This window comes from Capsicum annuum, chromosome 1, assembly GCF_002878395.1.
Source record: "Capsicum annuum cultivar UCD-10X-F1 chromosome 1, UCD10Xv1.1, whole genome shotgun sequence".
Taxonomy (NCBI): Eukaryota; Viridiplantae; Streptophyta; class Magnoliopsida; order Solanales; family Solanaceae; genus Capsicum; species Capsicum annuum.
Window position 1 is genome coordinate 53,821,260 of NC_061111.1, and position 16,481 is coordinate 53,837,740.

Genomic DNA, 16,481 nt, shown 5'->3' on the forward strand with positions numbered 1-16,481 from the left:
TATCAGTGTATGACAGAGAACTACTTGCTATTGTACATGTTGTAACCAAGTGGTCACATTAACTCTGGAATCAGAAGCTTGTCATTAGAATAGATTAAACGGCTTTGAAGTATCTATTGGAGCAGAAGCTACATACTAATTCACAGTTGTTGTGGCTCACAAAACTCATGCCCTTTGACTATGTCATTGAATATAAAAAGGGGGTAGAAAACAAGGTGGTCGATGCCTTGTCTAGGGTGCAGGGTGCTAAATTAATGACTTTAGTTCTCTCTAATACTAGTTCTAATTTTTCACAAGCTATAGCAGCCATCTGGGAAGGTGATTCTGCTTTGCAGCTTCTTATTACAGAACTCATGGCTAATTCAAATTGCCATAAACAATTTACTTGGCATCATAATCAACTCAAAAGGAAAGGAAAGTTGGTGGTGGGTAATGTACCTCAACTTCGACATGATATTATTTCCTTTTGGCATTCATCTGCTCAAGGGGGACATTCAGGTGTAGAAGCCACTCTTAAGAGACTGTTAACTCTTTTCTACTAGAAGGGTATTAGAGATGATGTGAAGTTGTTTGTCCAGCGGTGTGATACTTGTCAGAAGAATAAGGATGATTTAGCTGCTTACCCTGGCCTACTACAACCATTGCCTATTCCTGAGGTAGTTTGGTCCCAAATCAGCTTAGATTTTATTGATGGTCTCCCTAAATCCAAAGGATATGAAGTCATTCTAGTAGTTGTGGATAGGCTTAGTAAATATGCTCATTTTCTACCTCTGAAGCACCCTCATACTGCTCAGTCCATAGCTGAGGTATTCATGGATACAGTGGTTAAGTTACATGGATTACCTAATGCCATAACTAGCGACAGGGATGTTGTTTTCCTCAGTAATTTTTGGTAAGAATTATTCAACCTACAAGGAGTTCAATTGCACACTTTCTCAGCTTATCACCCTCAGTCCGATGGTCAAACTGAAGTGCTATATAGAAGCTTAGAAACTTACTTGAGATGTTTTTGTAGTGAGGAACCTCATACTTGGTTCTCTTTCCTGGCTATTGCTGAATACTGGTACAATATTTGTTTCCATAGTGCTATTCAAACGACGCCCTATGAGGCACTTTATGGAAGGCCATCTCCATTACATTTACCTTATTTGCCTGGTGAATCAGCTTCTACAGAGGTGGATGCTACCTTGCTTAATAGAGAGATAAAGTTGGATCTATTAAAACACCACTTGAGGAGGGCTCAATTGAGAATGAAACAACAGGCAGATTTGCATAGAAGTGACGGTGTTTTTGAGGTTGGTGACTGGGTGTATTTCAAGATCCATCCCTATAAACAAACTATTGTTTCTGGCCATTCCTCCATAAGTTAGCTGCCAAGTACTATGGGCCATTTCAGATTCTGAAAAATGTGGGATCAGTGGCTTACACTCTTTCTTTTCCTGATACTATTAAGATCCATCCCACTGTCCACGTGTCATTGTTAAAGAAGTGTTTTGCATTGCCTACTCAAATTTCACTACCCCTTGTCCTTGACATTGCTCATCCTCTTTGTCCTAATCCTGAAAGTATTCTTCAGAGGAGAATGGTCAAGAAAGGTGGAAAAGCTATGGCACAAGTTCTAGTCAAATGGGAAGGCTTACCTGCTGATGATGCTACCTGGGAGTTCTATGAGGCCTTGAAAGTCAGATTTTCTCATTTTCATCCTTGAGGACAAAGATCTCTTTTGGGGAGGGAGTATTGTTACACTAATTAGCTAATTAGAATTGGAAATTGCCATGTCAACAATTAGCTAATTAGAATTGGAAATTGCCATGTCATCAAAATCTGTTATAACTGACAGTTAGTTAAACTAGCCACTGTTCATTACTGTTACATTGAGATATTGTTCAAAAAAGGTAGTTGAGTTGATAGTTAGTTGAGAATTAGAGGGAGTGGGTCAATTCTACAATTGTATATAAACTAGTGAAGTGTACAAGAGTTTTAGAATAATACAATTCATTGCTTTCTTCTCTAAAATCTCTCTTCTCTTCTTATTCCCTTCTTATTTATTCTTAACTTGTGGTGCTGTTCTACAATAGCTTATTCCAAATCCTTGAATCGTTAGTGATTCAAGCTATTTGGGTAACATACAGAGAGATAATGTTAGAAAGAAAGTTTCATTAGAACGACAAGTGATGTTATTATAGGTAAAAAAAAAAATGTAATTCAGGAATAAAGTATAATATAAAAATCGAGGAAAAAATTATAAACTATTATTATAAAGGATGACTAATGTTATTGAGATCTGATTAATTTTACACGTACAGTGTATTTGGTATGAAGGAAGATGTTTTTTTACGAAAAATGTATTTTCTAATGCTTGGTTAGTAAAGAAGAAAATATTGTGACAAGACCATTTATGTATAATCTCGACAAATGCAATGATACTGGACTTGAAACCCCACTCTTTTAACACGAATTCAGACCCTTACCCTAACCGCAACCCGAGATCTGATCTGACCCTAACACCAAGCAGAGATACGCCCTGACCCCTACTCAAGGTTAGGACTTCAGGCCTGGGTCAAGGTACGGGAGAGGTCTAGATTGGAATCAGGAGTCGGCTCCTAGTTTAGGGTCAAAAATCGATCTCCGGTCAAGGTCAGAAGTGAGGTCTAGGATCAAGGTCAAAACTCTATTTTTGGGTTAGGCTAGGAATAGGATCTAATTATAAATTAGGGTCGAAAGTCAAGTCCGGAGGTGAGGATCAGTTCCCAGGTTGGGGTAGGGGTTTGTAGTCTAATCCAGGATTGAGATCAAGAGTCTAGTCCCATGCTGGGGTCGGGGTTGGGAGTTGGGTCCCAAGTCATGGGTCGGATCTCAGGTCGAGAACTGAATCCACTGTCAGAGTCAAGAGTCGAATCCCAGGTCAAGAGGTCAAGAGTCGAGTCTCGAATCAATGTTAGGAGGGTCGAGGTAAGGAGGTTGGTCTCAGTTCAGGGTCTGGAGTTAAATCCTAGGTCAAGGTCGAAAGTCGAATCCCGAGTCAATGCCAAATCTAGATCAGGAGTTAGGTCTTGGATCAGGGTCTAGAGTCGTGGTCCTATATCAGGCTCGGGATCTAGTCTCGAGTCAAGTTAGAGTCAAATTGAGAATCTAATTTTGAGTTAGGGTCAAATCAAGGATCTAATCTTGACTCCTGAGTTGGGGTAAGGAGTTGGAATGCTGATAAAGTTAAAAGAGAACTTTGGATAATGTTCTCCTTACTTTATGCAGGACATTCGTTTTTTCTTAAATTGAAGAAAAATAAATTGATGGAAAACATTTAACACAGCCTTAAACGTCAATATGCTGGGACACTCCTTGCTGCAATCTCCTCCTTTAGCTATGACTCAAGACAACAATATGAGCAATCTTACACAACGCAAAATTGCACCAAGCCAAATGAAAGCCATTAAAATCGACTGATATTACCTTCTAAACAACCACCACCAGGGGGAGTTGGATAGTCAAATTAATAAAGAACATAATACAGACTACTAGCAGACGATGGTAGCATTTCAGCAGACCATATAAAGAACAGCCCAACAGATCCAATAATAAAAGTTCCACATCACTGACAATCTGCACACGAACTTTACAGTAAACAGTGATGTTCACACCAACTTGCACAAACTTCGTCACAATGTGTTGTACTTCGGACAAACTCCAGATTCTACTGTTATCGCGTTCACATCCCAGAAACACAATAAAACTGTCATCGAATTAAATAACAAATTCGTTAAATACAGAAGCACAAAGGAAATGTTGACAAGTATACAACCTACCTACAACTTTTCATCCCTTCTAGAGGAAATGGAACAAGTCGAGGAAATGGTACAAGTCTACAAGCATACCTATAACTTCACAGTTTACACTCCTCCAAACTACACTAACCAGCTAGCCATATGCTTACAGAATTCTTCCTTTTCAACTCTACTCCTAGTCCTTTTTTCTGTACAGAAAGGAAGAACCAAATCTACTAAGCACATGACCCCTCTTTCCCATAGCATTGAAATAAAAAGCCAAGGATGAATTGCCACCAGGCTTGGACAAGCCAAGAGTGAAACATATAACTGCTGATATGGTCAGAGGTACTAAAGCTTCACTAGACAGAAAAGATCTGATTTAGATGTGATATTTCTACCATCACTGGCCAGAAGAACCCCCTTCCCCTACCTGGGCAGACTGGGCCTGATAGTTCGGTTCCTGAAAGCTGTTCTGTTTTCCATAACCGCTACCATTCGAATAAGAATGCTGATGCTCCGCCAAACTTCTGTCCTTGTGCCATTCTGCAACATCAGGGGCACTGGATAGCAAAGGTTCGGAACCAGAACCCGCTCCCTTAGAAGTATCAGCATCTGACTTTTTCGCAAAACGCCCTCCAGAAGCTCTTGCCCTTTTCAAGGCATGCTGATGTCTCGACTCATGAAGATATGGCTGTATTACGAGGTAGTCAGATGGTATCAGCAATTGAGGATGAGTAAACAGAATAAACCGAACATATCTCGCAAAACGCCAGCATGAAAATCGTGCAAAACCATTTCAGCCAATCTTGTGACTTCACAATAAAAATAAAGCAATGGAGAAAATGATATTGGTATTAATAGCCAAAACATTCACATAAGGAGAAAAGAACACCTAACAAGGATGAAGCACATACTCACCTTTCTCACTTTTATCAACTTCTTTTCAAGTTCTGCTTTCGCACGTGACTCTCTTCGCCGCAGAATACCATGATACTGCTTGGCATTGACATAAACAGGCTCTTGAGCCATTTCATGGGGCAACGGCATCCTCGGGTGATGCAAATCAAGTACATGAGGAGGGACCTGCATAGCACCACCTTCAGTTAGGATCTTAAAAAATCTCGTGCTCAGCCACCAAGAAGCCCCAGCCACAACTATGTCATAATGGATCTTCTTTTAATTATCTTTTTTTTTAATAATGGAAGTTTCTTCAATAGCAATGTTTTTAAAGGTGGTTCCCAATAAGCATATCATACAGAGAGCTAAATGATATGGGAATAACCCAATACAACCTGGCTGATCTACCTTTTAAGAATATTAAAGTTGGAGATATTTCTGGAACTGATTGTCTGTATCTGTTAGTTGAAGTAGAAAAGGCAGAAAAGAGATCCTTAAAAGACAAATCACGGAAAGTTGCATCAGGAATACCTTTTATACTAGCTGTCCTATGAAATCAATTCGATGATTTAAAGGAAAGGGACGTGAGCACTGTGCGCCACAGATTGTAACCCATCCCTAATTGAAAGAAGAAATAACCCATCCCTAATTGAACACTAAGGTTGTAAGATGTATGATTGCAAGAAAGATATTTAAGCAAGTCATCTGGGAGCTGGCAATATGGAGAAAGTGAGTGCTTCTGAAACAAAACTAACTACAAGAAGATATCATGGTTAAGTAAACATATATAAAGACTACGTTTCAGCACCTGCTAAAAGACACATCGAACAATCACACAGAAGCAGCTTTCTATTGTTTTCATATTCCCAAGGACATAATACACTGGGCAGTCCCAGAGGCATCTCATAGTTTAAATTGGCAGAAAAGTAAAATTGTCCTCCTAACCTATCAGATCTAAAACAAAGTAACAGGGAAAAAAACCGGAAAAATGAAAGTTACGAATTTCGAACCACATGCATACCATATGCTGACCAAAAGGTGTCAGCATTCCGCCATAGTATGGGTCAACATACAGATTTGGAGCACATGCCTGCATGTCAATTCCAGAATAATATTAAAACCATAAAGGAAAAAAAAAAGGAAACCCACAAGCAAATCAAACTTCTTAAACCTCGTAGAGTCGCACATATTTACCATGGAGTGTGCAACAGGTTCAAGCTGTGGGGGTTGTGTTAGGCTCCCATCACCCTTTGGAGGTATGGTTGATGCAATTGACTGTAAATTCTGATCTACTTGCGCATAACTCCCTGCTAATTTTGAAACAAGAATGCATAGGCAATATTTAAATAATTTATAGCCATTATGATCATGGAAGGTTTTTCTTTCCCCATCCTACCACAACACGTCCTTCCTCAACAAATATAGCAGGAGTTGTATCAATATATTACTAACTCATATGGTAATTTGACTCTTCCAAAAAAATGAGTAAAAGTGACGGAGCCTCAACCTTACGGTAACAAATTTTCATATATTATTAGTTGCAAAAAATAGTAGATTACTTGTCAGAAAGAGACAAATGAAGAAAAACAGGCCAAATCACTGTGTCAATGACCATAGTGATTTATCTTTAGCACCTCTTCAGATTCAAGAGAGGAATGCAAGGTGTTTTGATGGAAGGAATAACACAATTCAGACCCTCAAATATAGGTGTTTAGGCCTACTGGCAGCTTCATGTAATTTACAAGATACATATGATGAAATAGGCATGACTGACTTAATACTCACTACAGGAGTAACTCTGTATAGGGGAGCCTATCCTTAATGTTTCTGTACAGGACGGCCTCTCACTTTTTAAAGTTCAGCACTAGTTTATTGCTTGACAACTTTTTGCTATCATTAAAGTTTGAACAAAAAAAACAAGATTGAAGAGGTACCTGAATGCATTGGTATGGTAGTTTCTGATATCTCAGGAGCATCATCATCTTCCTCATTGGATCCATCATCAGATTGTGATCCGCCATCCACAGCTTGTTCCGCTGATGGTGGATCAGATGCACTTCCCCCCATCAATCCAAGAGAAACAGGATTATTACCAGCAGTATTCCACCAAGGTTCAGAAAATACTGTGGAATTCGGAACATTATAAGTTCTGGCTTCCACACAATTTGCACTTTTGGACTTCGATTGCATTATCTAATTCTAGTAAGTTTAGTTCTTCGAACAATGTCCTGGCATATAGATAGAAAGCAAAGCAACTCAGTAAATCAAGTTTAGGGGTAATCTACAATTATTCCATAAGCACATCGCTATAAGGTTCCATGTCCTATCAAAAATGATCTTAAACTGTAATGAAGGATACATGGGATGAATAAGACTAATATTTAACAATCATACATTTATTTCAACTTAACAACATGTTTGTATTTTTTTTTTTAATTCCTTTTTCCGAAAGCAATTGCCCTGAACCTTTCATTTCTAATCGTGAAGAACAAGAAAGCCAGAAGTACCCTACCAAAAGATCAATGAAATCTTTATTGAATTTGAATGAACAGAAAAGAAAGTCTAATAATTATGCTATAATATAACAATTTGACCTGATTGTCAGACCATAAGGTGAAATATTGATTAGAAGGCAAACTTTTCCAAAACATAGTGGATACCAGCACAGGAAACTTCTCACCGAACTTACATGTTTTTCCAAGTAACATACACATATAGCAAAATACACAAAGAACAGTGTTTTAAGAGCGAAAAGCGCAAAAAAAAGCAACAATGCCCATAGGGCTAGAGCCTTGAAGAGAAGAGTGAGACGTGCAGCACTTCATTGAATTGACGCCCACAATTTATGTGATTTTTAAAATATCAACCATCTATGAATTTTGTACAACATTAAGTTGCAATTAAAATAACTAATTTCAACATCCAATACACATAGGGACCGTTTGGTTGGAAACAAGATATCCCGGAATTAATTATCCCGGGATTAGCCATCCCGAGATTAGATATCTCACCCTCAAGGTAGGATAAAAATAACACTACAATCCGGGATAGTTAATCCCGGGATGAGTTATCCCATACATTTTACAACCAAACATGGGATGAGGTCATGCTAAAATTAACCCCGGGATTAGTTATCCCTTGTCACTTGTACCAAACGAGCCCTATAACGCCTATATATAACTAACTTCTCAAAAATGACATTTTCTCGTTGTTATCACTTTGTATATCCTTCTGTGAAGCGCAAACTTCTCTAAACTGTATTGCAGCTTTAAGCGACGAAGTAATGGATTTTAATAACATTATAACACTGCATAGATATGCCATTATACTGGAATTTTTGTATTCCATAAACAAGTTCTAGTACATGCAAGAAGCAAATTTAACTTTTTAACCCATTTTTCCCAGACTGCTCATACCAACTACAAACTGAAAAAAATAAAGAGCTACGAAGGGATTCACTCGAAGTATAAAATCGTTTTTCCCCATTTTCTATGATTTCTTTGTGACTATTTTCCTCATCTCTTGTGTCCCCCAAGACCTAAAAAAGAACCTGGAACTAGGAAGGATAGACTCAGAAGTATAAAATCATTTTTTTCACATTTTCAATGATTTCTTTATGATTGTTTCCCTCATATCCTGTGCCCCAAGACCTAAGAAGAACCTGGAACTAGGAACGATAGACTCGAAGTATAAAATCATTTTATTTCGCACTTCCAATGATTTCTTTTTGACTGTTTTCCTCATATCTTGTGCCCCAAGACCTAAAAAAGGACCTGGAGCTAGGAAGGATAGGCTCGAAGTAGAAGATATTTTTTTTTTGCATTTTCAATGATTTCTTTATGACTGTTTTCCTCATATCTTGTGCCCCAAGACCTAAAAATAACCGGAGCTAGGAAGGATAGACTCCATGTATAAAATCATTTTTTACTTATTATCTATGATTTCATTGTGACAGTTTTGTGCCTCAAAACCTAAAAGCCATAGCAACTTATCTGCATAACCCCCTCAGCCACTCACCCCACCATCACCCGCCCCACTAAAAAAGAAAATTTGAAGGTATATTCCGCAGGAATTAATCATATGTCCCTATTACTAAAATTAGGGAGAAACTTATCAGACTTCAATACGTCTCCTCCTTAAGAAGGTTTTTCTCTGAATTCATAGTAATTTCAATAAAAGAAACGCCTCAACCCCACCAAACCACTTAAAATGACATGTTTCTACTCATAGAGTTAACCCACCAAATAACTAACAAAAATGAAGATGAAGGATAGACTCAAAGTATAAAATCTTTTTTTTGTTTTGCACTTTTTTATAATCGTGGTGTCCGGGCCAGGATGCGCTTACCTTGACTGATTCCACGGCATAAATGTCACCTTCCACTAGCAACAAGTACCAGGTCTTGTACACCAAGGCCAGAATAGATGGGTAGGAAACACCTAGTGTTTCTCTGTTAGGAATTGAACCTGGGACCTCATGGTGCTCAACCCAACTTCATTGAACCACTAGGACACACCCTTAGGTGGTTTTGTTTTGCACTTTTTACAATTTCTTTATGACCGTTTTCCTCATATCTTGTGCCACAAGACCTAAAAATAACCCCGAGCTACGAAGAACAGACTCGAAGTACAAAATCATTTTCCCCATTTTCTATGATTTCCTTGAGACTGTTTCCTCATATCCAGTGCCCCGAGACCTAAAATTAACTAGAGCTAAGAAGGATAGACTCAACTATAAAATCATTTTTTCCCAATTTCTGTGATTTCTTTGCGACTATTTTCCACATATCTAGTGCTCCAAGACCTAAAAGTAACAGAGCTAGGAAGGTTAGACACAAAGTATAAAATCATTTTTTCCCATCTTTTGTGATTTCTTTGCGATTGTTTTCTGCTTCAAAACCTAAAAGCCATAGCAACTTAACTGCATACCGTCCCTCATTCACACACACACCACCACCACCACCGCAGCCACCAAGAAAAGAAAATTCAAAGGTACATCGCAAAGTAATTACTCATATGTCCCTATTACTAATATTAGGGAGAAACTTATAAAACTTCACTCCATCGCCATTAAAACCTTTTAGAAAGGTTTTTTCTCTAAATTCATAGTAATTTGAATAAAAGAGACGCCACAACCCCCACCACACTGTTATGATTGAGGATTGGTGAGGATAATTAGTATTTTCTATTAAGTTCTGTGTTAGTACTACTTTTTATTATTGCCAGATTAGCTCTTACGGAGGACATGAACTTTGATAGGAAGGTGTGGAGGACGCGGATTAGGATAGAGGGCTAATAGGTTTGTGGGTAGGAGTTTGTCCGTAATAATAGGGAAGAGTGTTTTGTTTGTATCTGTGCCTAGAGTTTCTTGTTCGTGGTGTTTTGGTGATGTCTATGATTTCGAATAGATAATTTATAATATTACCTTATGGGTGTCTTGTTTCCCTTATTATCTAAGGGTGTGTTATCTCATTTTGTAGTGTGCTTTTACATTTTTTGTTTGTTATACTGTTATCTGTCCTGAGTCAGTTATCTATCGGAAACAGTCTCTCTACTTCATCTGAGGTAGTGGTATGGACGGCATACACTTTACCCTCCCCAAACCTCATTTTGTGGAAATACACTGGGTTTGTTGTTGTTGTTGTAGCTCTTCCTTTGTCATGTCTACAATTAAGTCTCTGAGTATGTTAGTAGAAGGGACAAATGCTAAATATGGACAAGTTTATTGATGTCAGGGTTGCAGGCTCTTTCTGGTTGTCTATTAAATCTAGCTATCGTGTACTGTTCATTTTACAGATTAGGAAATCAAAAAAGCCTTCGTTCCTCTCAATTCTTCTTTTCTCCTTCATCCTTTCTTATTTCTTACTGGTCACAGAGCTTTGCTCTTGTTACACTCATCGCTCAAAATGAGACGTCTTTACTCATAGAGTTAATCCAAAAAACAATGAACCAAAAGAAATCTCTTTCCAAACAATTGACATAAACATTAAATGCATCTTCCCTAGGATTCATTTTAACTTTAGAAATCAAAATAAAAGCAACTCAATAAAGAAATTAATTTTTTCAATGTACAGTAGAGTTTAGCATCCCAAGAATAACAAAACAGGATCTCAAGATTGTTACTCCACATTAATTAATCAGATGTCCATATAACTAAAATTAGGGAGAAACTTATCAGACAAATACATCACCATTAAAAATACTTTAAGAAGGTTTTTTCTCTGAATTTATAGTAGTTTCAATAAAAGAGATGCCTCAAGCCAGCCACACTGCTCAAAATGACACGGGAGTCAACCCACCATATAATGAACAAAAAAAGAATCTCATTCCAGAAAACAGACATAAACATTAAACGCACCTTCCCTAGAACAACCTTGGAAACCAAAGCAAGTCAATCAAGAATAAATTTTTTCAATGGGCGGTCGTGTTCAGCATCCATAGCATAATGGGATCTCCAGATTGTTACTCCACAGTAATTCATCATGTCCCTATTACTAGCGAGAAACTCATCAAACTTCAATCCATCACCATTAAAAACCCTTTAAGAAGCTTTTTTCCCCGAATTCATAGTAGTTTCAATAAAAGACACACCCCAACCCCACCACACCGCTTAAAATGACACGCGTTTACTCATAGAGGTAACCCGACAAATAGTGAACAAAAACAAATTTCGTTTCAGACAAGCAACATAAACATTAAAAATGCATCTTCCCTGAAATTCATACTGACTTTAGAAATCAAAAGCAAAGCAAGTCAAGCAAGATATTAACTTTTTCAAGGGACAGTGGTATTCACTATTCAGCATCCCGAGCATAACAAAATGGGATATCCAGATTGTTACTCCACAGTAATTTATCAAATATCTCTAATAATAGAAGTTTTTTACCCTGAATTCATAGTAATTTCAATAAAAGAGACGCCTCAACCCCACCATACCGCTCAAAATAACACGTGTCTACTCATAGAGCTAAAGCACAAAATACTCAAAAAACGAATCTCATTCCAGACAATCAACATAAAAATAAATGCATCTTCCCTGAAATTCATACCGACTTTAGAAATCAAAATCAAAGCAAGTCATGCAAGAAATTAACTTTTTCAATAACGGTTATGTTCAGCATCCCGAGCATAACAAAAATGGGATTTCCAGATTATTACTCCACAGTAATGAATCACATATCCCTACTAATAGAGGTTTTCTTTTTCTCTGAATTCATAGTAATTTCAATAAAAGACAGGCGTCAACCCCACGACACCACTCAAAATGAATAAGAAAATTAACATAAACATTAAACAGAAATCAAAATCAAAGCAACTCAATAAAGAAATTATTTTTTTCAATTGTACTGTTAAGCAAATGGGACCTCAAGATTATTACTCCCATAAAACAATCAAGAATTGGATTAAACCCTAGAAAATGATAAATTTTAAACACACCAAAAGAAAAAAAAATCCATAATCCAAAAATACAGATAATTCAAGTTAACACTCCCATAAAACAATCAAGAATTGGATTAAACCCCAGAAATTGATAAATTTTAAACACTCCAAAAAAAAAAAAATGGAAAATCCATAATCCAAAAACACAGATAATTCAAGTTATTACTCCCATAAAACAATCAAGAATTGGATTAAAAATCCACAATTGATAAATTTTAAACACTCCCCAAGAAAAAAGATGGAAAACCCATAAACCAAAAACACAGATAATTCAAATTGTTACTCCTATAAAACAATCAATAATTGGATTAAAAACCATAATTAATAAATTTTGTACACTCCAAAAAAAAAACCATAATCCAGAAACCCAGAAATTGATAAACTTTAAACACAATTGCACCCAAGGTTGTGGCTTGTGGTCAATGAAGTGGGTGAGAATCATGACCTCTCAAGTTCAAATCTCGGCGGCGATAAAAAAATATACAAGGTGATTTCTTCCTGTATATACTAGCTTTGATGGATAGAATTACCTGAAATCTATTGCTTATGGGAGGTAACAGTTATCTCATCAATTATGACTCGAACAGCATGATTATTAAAAAAACATATAATTTATTGGTGAAATTTGAGAAATGAAAGAGGGAAAAACTTACGAGTTAAAAGGGAAGAGAGAGTAGAGTGAACAGTGATAACTGATTGGTGAAGAAGAGCATAAAGCCTTAGGGTTAAAAAGGAAAGAAAATGTGAATGGAGAAATGAGAGAAAGACAACTAATTTATTTTGTGAGAAATTTATTTGTGGAATAAAATTGAAGAAAAGCAAATTCTATGACATTTTTAAACACTAGTACCCCTTGGGAGTCTTGGAGCAATGGTTAAGTTATTTTCATATAACTAGTCAAATTATTCATGCTTTATGTGGTTAATTAAAAAATTAATATATTTTACTGAGTATATAATAAAATATTAATTTTATAAATTGTTAGTTTCTTATTTTAATGAAATTGTAGACAATATTTATACTTAGATCAGAAAAAAGATATAGATCTTTATCTTTATCCGAAATAATAATATGATCTTTTATTTTTTTCTCAATCTGTTCAATCAAAATACTTTACATTTTTTGAAGTAAGTCTTTCATATGAACATAGTTGAATTCAAAAAATCAACATGTGTTGTGATGTAGTGGTGGGACTACTCTACCCTTAACCAGAGGTCTGGGATTCGAGCTTTGCGTGTGAAGAAAATATTGTTGAGAGCATCATCCCTAAAACGGGTACCTGACATCGGGTGAGAATAAAAAAATAAAAATAAAAATAATTAAAGTGTATATGAGTGGTGAAGTAAATAGAATAAGAGTTTGGAGGGGGGTGTGCGGATTTAATAGATCTAATAGATTTAGTAGGTTTGTAGTGAATCTGTTTTTATTTGTGCGTGGATATTTTGTTTCAATATCTTTTAATAATTTACTTTTTCCGTAAGATATATTCATTAATTATTTTATCCGGTAGTAATTGCAGAGTTACAAATTTCTGTATAATATTTTATCCTATCTGTGCTATAATGTATATCTAATTCTAGATTTTCAATGTTATTTATTATCTTGTGTTGTTCTTCTCGTAGTGAGTTTTTTAAATTATATAAACTATCACAAGTACTTTTATCTAAATTTTCTAAGGTTTTTTCTATCCATATTAATTTTTCTTTTAGGTCTTTCATTATTTTCCTAATTCGGTTTCTATAATTAATTTCATTATTTAGATTTTCTTGATTTTCTCTAGTTTGTCTAATATATTCTAACATTTTTTAATTTGAATAATATCCTTCTGGGTAAATTTCTTCGTATAACTGTTCTAGACAATTTGTAGTTTCATTTTCATAGTTTATTACTTCTTCTAATATTAGTTTCTTAATATCTATAATTTCTATGTTTTTAAGTATATATAATATTAAAACTTTAAGATAATTTAAATGATCTATTTTTAAAATTGGTTTTATTATAATATTTTGTAGTTGTTTGTTTTAGCCTTAGTAGTTTTTGCATATTTTTATTAAAAAATCTTATATCTTTATTTTCCATGTATTTATTTATATTTATTTTTATCTGTTTTTCTAGTAACTGCATATTTTTTATATCTTTTTCTAAAAATTTTATGTAACTTATCATCGTAAATATTTGTAAGAGTAGTTAGGTAGACATGGTATATAATTTATTCTAGTCATGTAATATTCACCAAAAGCTTTTTCTAATATGATTTTTCTTATATCTGCTACTTTTATATTTCTAAGTGCATACAAAATAAGTATTTTGAATTTATCTACCATCACATCAGATATATTATCATTCATTTTCATAAAATTGCTTTTTTCAAAATATTCCCGTCAACCATGTACATAAAATATAGTCATCTTAGCTTACTATATACTAGATTATTCTTAAATAATATGTTCTTCTGTCACTATTAACATGGTAATCCGGATACTTTTTCCCTTAAACAGCGCCTCTACTCTGGTTACTCCCCGCCACGGCTTCTTGCCTCATTGGTTTCACCTTTAGGATGGCATAGTCCTTAGGGATATTTCTCCGTTTCCTCTTTGTTAATAAACTTCTTAACATATTATTCTTCGAATAATTCTACTATAAAGTAACTAATATGAATTTATTTTATCATATCATGATTGTTGGGAATTATGAAATTAGCTATTCATAATCATAAATAGATATACCTGTTCGGGTAGCTTTGTTATTTCTGAGTTTTGTTGTTCCATAGCTTTTTCCATTGGAGTATGTTTATCTAATTAACTGAGTAATATATTTTTGTGGATTGGAGAGAGTGAAAGTGCTTCAACGCATGAAGGCTTGCCTTTGCAAAGCCTTCTGCTTCTGATATATATAGAATGAAACTTTACAATCTTTACATCCTAATTCTTCACACGTTTTTTACAATTATTAAACTTAAGGACTAAAAAGTCAAAAAGGTGGGGCTATAAGTCTACCCTAAAAAGATAAGATAAGAAAAAGTTAAAAGTTATATAAATGATTTACATTATCTTATCGTAAGAATAAATATCTTCCGCTTGTTGTCGTATCTGCTCCATTATTGCTCTGTATCTGCTCCATTATTGCTCTGTATCTGCTCCATTATTGTTCTTTTATCTTATCTTTCCAGTTGGCATTTTGTCTTCTTTATTCTAGATGTACCTCTAGAATAATATTATCTTCTCCATTGCACCTCGAACATTGGTGGTCTGGATATTTATGTCCAATTATTTTACAGTATCTTGTTAGTAGTCCGTCTGAAATAAATCCCTTTTTTATTGCTCTCGCGGTAGATTGTTTTTCTGGGTTGAGTAGCGTCATTATCCATTGTCTTACGTCTTCCATATCTGCTTGGCGTAGCTCTTTTGAATTTGAATATATCATTTGATGGTCTCTGGAATAGTAGCTCCATATTGGGTTTCCGTTAGCGTAGTTATTTGCTAGTTCTTGTATGATTGTAGCTAGTCCAATAAGTCTTTTATTTGCATAAAAATCTGGTATCTCGATTCTAGGTATCTCCGGTTGTTGTGAAATATCTTCTGGTATAATCATATCTCTTGTCAGTCCTATCTTTACAACCTGTATCACTGGTTTTATTTCGTCATATAATATCTCTGCTGGTGCAGTATAACACTTTATATAAAATAGATTTCCTTTTGTTATTCTTTTATAGGTAGTGAATATTTTGTATAATTCCTCCATAGCTGTTAGCTCTTCTCCGTCGTGGGTATATATGGTATTTAGTAGTCCATAGTCAAAACAAGTTTTAACTAGGCTTGGGTTAGTTTTGGGTAGTGCGATTAGTTTATTGTATCCTTGTAGTTTTTGGGTTATATAATTGGTATTTGGTTCTTTGATGTCTGTAGCTCTGGGGTTATGGTTTAGAAAGGTTTGTACTCTGTATATATTTTCTATGTATTTCTGGGCGGTGTAGTTGTATACTTTTTTGTCTTGGTTTAGGCTATCTCGGTATGTGTTAACTTGTGGGGGTATGAATAAATGGTCTTTTTGTGTTTTGGGGGTAAATGGTTTTTCAAATATTTTGTTCATATTTGCATTTTGGTATCTTGGCCTATTAACTCCTTTGCTTGTACCTGCAGAAGTAGATTGATAAATGTTATGGGTTTTATGGAGTATCCCAACGTCTCCTTCTAGCTCTGGATTTTTAATGTCTTCCGATCGACATAGCTCTGCACACTGCTGAGTTAGCTGATTTGTAGCTATAGACTTCAGTTTATCTTCATTAGTCTTTAGCTTTTCTATCTCATTACCCATACTTTCCACTTTCATTGAAAGCGTAGTTAGGGTGTTAAGTATTTTTTCTAGAGTATCTTCCTCTACT

General features: G+C 35.4%; 1 protein-coding gene across 12 annotated transcripts; it reads right to left on the reverse strand.

Annotated features, from left to right (window-relative positions):
- Positions 1-1,932: 1,932 nt before the first annotated feature.
- On the reverse strand, positions 1,933-12,909 carry LOC107874459 (nuclear transcription factor Y subunit A-1). 12 transcript variants are annotated; one of them, XM_047393719.1, is made up of 7 exons: positions 12,754-12,909; positions 6,596-6,889; positions 5,856-5,968; positions 5,683-5,751; positions 4,683-4,847; positions 4,195-4,455; positions 1,933-3,730 (listed from the first exon to the last, which is right to left on the reverse strand). In XM_047393719.1, the coding sequence occupies exons 2-7, from the start codon at positions 6,849-6,851 to the stop codon at positions 3,707-3,709; spliced, it is 888 nt and encodes a 295-aa protein (XP_047249675.1). In that variant the 5' UTR covers positions 6,852-6,889; positions 12,754-12,909; the 3' UTR covers positions 1,933-3,706. The 12 variants fall into 12 exon arrangements, with proteins under 12 accessions (XP_047249675.1, XP_016576749.1, XP_047249706.1 ...); XM_016721263.2 differs by having other exon boundaries at positions 5,856-5,971; XM_047393750.1 differs by having other exon boundaries at positions 12,631-12,877.
- Positions 12,910-16,481: the final 3,572 nt, after the last annotated feature.